This window comes from Nuphar pumila, chromosome 5 (genome assembly GCF_984573655.1).
Source record: "Nuphar pumila chromosome 5, dmNupPumi1.hap1.1, whole genome shotgun sequence".
In the NCBI taxonomy this organism is placed as follows: Eukaryota; Viridiplantae; Streptophyta; class Magnoliopsida; order Nymphaeales; family Nymphaeaceae; genus Nuphar; species Nuphar pumila.
This window is the reverse complement of record NC_143253.1, coordinates 55,909,451-55,913,195: the sequence shown is the minus strand read 5'-3', so window position 1 is coordinate 55,913,195 and position 3,745 is coordinate 55,909,451. Positions and strand designations below refer to the sequence as shown.

General features: G+C 42.1%; 1 protein-coding gene across 1 annotated transcript; it reads right to left on the bottom strand.

The window, feature by feature from the left end:
• Positions 1-759: 759 nt before the first annotated feature.
• On the bottom strand, positions 760-1,485 carry LOC149837641 (uncharacterized). The gene is made up of 2 exons (XM_090008081.1): positions 1,305-1,485; positions 760-1,199 (listed from the first exon to the last, which is right to left on the bottom strand). The coding sequence occupies exons 1-2, from the start codon at positions 1,483-1,485 to the stop codon at positions 760-762; spliced, it is 621 nt and encodes a 206-aa protein (XP_089864207.1).
• Positions 1,486-3,745: the final 2,260 nt, after the last annotated feature.

Here is a 3,745-nt window from a genome sequence, read left to right as displayed (position 1 = left end):
GCCAGCTAATCCTAAGAAGCTTCAGATTTCGCTGACATTCTTTGGTTGTGACCAATTCATCACAACTTCAACTTTGGCAGGATCTACTGAAACTCCATCTTTCGAGATCACATGTCCAAGGAACATGACTTCTTTAAGCCAGAATTCGCATTTCGAGAACTTGGCGTATAACTGATGTGTCTGAAGGGTTTCTAAGACGATTTTCAAATGTTCTTTGTGTTCCTCCGCATTTTCTGAATATATCTGTATGTCATCGATGAAGATGATGACAAAGGAGTCTAAGTATGGCCTGAATACCCGATTCATCAGATCCATGAATGTCGTTGGAGCATTCGTGAGTCCAAATGGCATCACCACAAACTCAAAATGCCCACATTTGGTTCGAAATGCTGACTTTGGGATATCTTCATCTTTTATTCTCAACTGGTGATAACCTGACCTCAAATCAATCTTAGAAAAGACTTTTGCTCTTTTCAGTTGATCGAATTGGTCCTCAATACGGGGTAGAGGATATTTGTTCTTCACAGTTGCTTGGTTCAACATTCTATAGTCTATGCATAGTCTCATAGACCCGTCCTTTTTTTTCACAAACAGGACTGGTGCTCCCCATGGAGACGTGCTCGGTCATACAAAACCACGCTCCATCAACTCTTGCAACTGCTTCTTCAGTTCTTCCAACTCTGTTGGTGCCATCTGATAAGGTGCTCTCGATATTGGCTTCGTACCTGGCATCAGTTCAATCCCAAACTTGACTTCCCGCTAAGGAGGAAGTCCAGGAAGTTCTTCTGAGAATACATCGGCAAAATCGCAGACAATTTCCAAATCTTCAAGCGGAGTTAGTTTTGTTTCACCTCCGATCATACTAACCAGAAAAGCCATGTCTCCCCGACGGAGATACTTATGGGCCTTGAGGGTCGAAACAACACTTTTTTGAATACCTGGTCTTGCTAGACGAAATACAACCTCTGACATGTTAGGTCGAGACAAGACAACCTTTCCTTCTCTACAGAGGATTCTGGCGTAGTGTTCAAATAGCCAGTCCATGCCTAATATGACATCATACTCGGTCATATCGAGTAATACTAAATTAGCAGGTAGGTTGTGATTCCCTAATAAGATCTCTATTTCTGGCATGTAGTTCACACATATTTCATTAAGCCCTATGGGGTTGTATACTACTAATTCATGGTTCAGTGATTCTGTGGGATTACTAAGTTGTTTTGCAAAATTTACAGATATAAAGGAATGTGAAGCTCCATAATCAAATAAAACAAGAGCAGCTTGGCCTGAAACAAGCACAGTACCTTGCACAAGGTCCCCCTTCTCCAGTTGGTCAGCTGTAGTGGCATACACGCGTCCCGCTACGCGTTGTGGAGCCGCCTGAGGCTGTGGTGGTGCACGTTGTTGTTGAGGTTGTTGTCCTCCAATACCACGCCGCGCATCGTCGGCCACTTTCTTCCTGCACTCTTTGATGTAGTGTCCCATCTTTCCACAGTAGAGACAACCTCCTGTCTCACGGGGACACTGCTATCCGGGGTGAAAACAGTTGCACTTCTGACACCTTTGATTTTGTCCTGGCTTGGGTCTGGTACCTCTGCCATGCCTTTGTTTGATAGTTGAAACATTTTCCACCAAACCTCTTCTTAAACTCGGGTTTTTGAACCCCCGTTCTGTTCTTTTGCGACTTTTGCCCCTCCTTCCAGTCATCGTCGAGGAGAGTCGCAACCTGAATAACAAAGATAGTTGATAACTAGTCAACGTCTCTTGATAGTCTAAGTGTTAACTTCGATAACTTAAAATAAGACTTGTATCACAATGAATATAGTTATTTTACCTGAATGGCTTCATCAAGGGTCTTGGGCCCTCGAGTATACAGACGGTTCCTCAGACCCGTCTTCAAGCCTCGAGCAAACTTCATTGCCCGGTCCTCGTCTGATGTGTACACATTCGGACAATATCGTTCCAAACTGTGGAATTTAGTGATGTAATCAGCGAGGGACATCTCACCCTGCTGCAGGTCCAAGAACTCCTGCATCTTCTTCGCCCTCTCATGCTTTGGAAAGTAGACAGCGTTAAAAACCTCTACGAACTCCGTCCAAGATACAGGACCATCCTGGAACTTGACTGCCCTGGTGGATTCCCACCATTTTTCGGTGTGGTCCTTGAGACGATAAGTCCCCAAGTCCACCCGACGCTCCTCGGACACTTTGTGAACACCCCAAAATTTTCAAAATCTTGTAAATATCCTCTTTCTGCCCTTTGCCTCCATTTTCTGGGTAATTGAGTCAGTTTTAAATCTAAATTCCACTTTGTTTCTCAAAATTTGGTTGAAATTAAATTCATTTTCCATATCTGACTCAATTTCGGATCCGGATCCATTATCAAAATCCAAATCTGAGCTTCATTATCTAATTTTAAATTAAATTCTCAAAATTACCAAAATAATCTTTTGAAAAGCTCCGACACTTCGTCCGGTATCCGTTTGGATCCATCGAGTCGTATTTCTCGATTCGAGGTTTAAAACTCGAGTATTTCCTCAAAACTTGGGTCCAAACCCATTTTCTGAAGAAATTTCCTCAAAAATAGCCTTGAAAACCTTCTCTTGTAAATATTTCTCAAAAATACAAAAAAAAAATAGTTTAAATCCTTGTTTTGCCGTACATTTTAGGATTTTGTATTTCCCAAAATACAAAAAAATAAAAATACTCAGAAAAAAATAAAAAAAAAAATTCAAAAATAAAGGAAATCGTAAAATGGTTTTTAGAAACCTGTTTTTGAAAAAACTTTTTAAAGAGGCCCTTCTATGGAAAAATGGTATTTTCATTTAAAAGTCGAGTTAGGGTTTTGAAAACCCTAACTCTCGCCTTCTCCCCTTTCTTCTCCTCTCAGCCGCCACCCTCCTTCCCTCTCCATGGCCGAACCCTCCTCAGCAAGCCACCCATCCACAACCCCCATGGCCTCCATTCGCCCTTCATCTGCAACGACTTTGCACGCCCCTTTTCCATTAACCGCTCATCCCCCTGCTGCTTCAGGGCAACCCTTGATCGTCGACATCATCTTCAACTTCCCCCATCTTCTCGGCTTCCATCCCTCTCTATAAAAGGAGCGCAATTAGGGATGAAAAGGGGGGGATCGACATAGTCCACGAGACACATCCTTCATTAGTAACATCCGTTTTTGGGTTTGGTCGCGCCGAAAACGATCGTCGATCGACATTCGTCAGCTCCATCCTCCCGAGTCCCCCCTTTTAAGAATCCCGGCAGAATTCAGAGTTCCTGCAAGTAGAAGGGAAGGAAGTCAAGCATGGCAGCAAAGCCACAATCCTTCCTCATTTCAACCTTGCCGAAGCCCGGTAAATTTTCACCCCTCTTCATTTGTAAACATTGCTCTTCCTTTTCTGAACATCGTTTTGTTCTTACTTTATCAAAAGCACATTCGGTGGTATTGAGTCGCTAATAGCCCCTTCAGCTCACCCCTGTACGACATTGATAGGAATCTTTAGATTCCAACATCTCTTTTTCCTCATCATGCTTTTGTTTTTCCTTAGCTTGTTTAAGCTTTCAACATTTTCTTTTTTTTTCTCTATTATTATCGATTATTAACACTTCTAGTTTCTTATACTTATTCTGTTTATAATGCATATTTTGATTCCCCACTTTATCTTGTATATAGCGTCACCATCGATCCATGTATTTCTTATTATTTTGATCACCCATTTATGCATACGCCCTCATTCGTGTTCTGA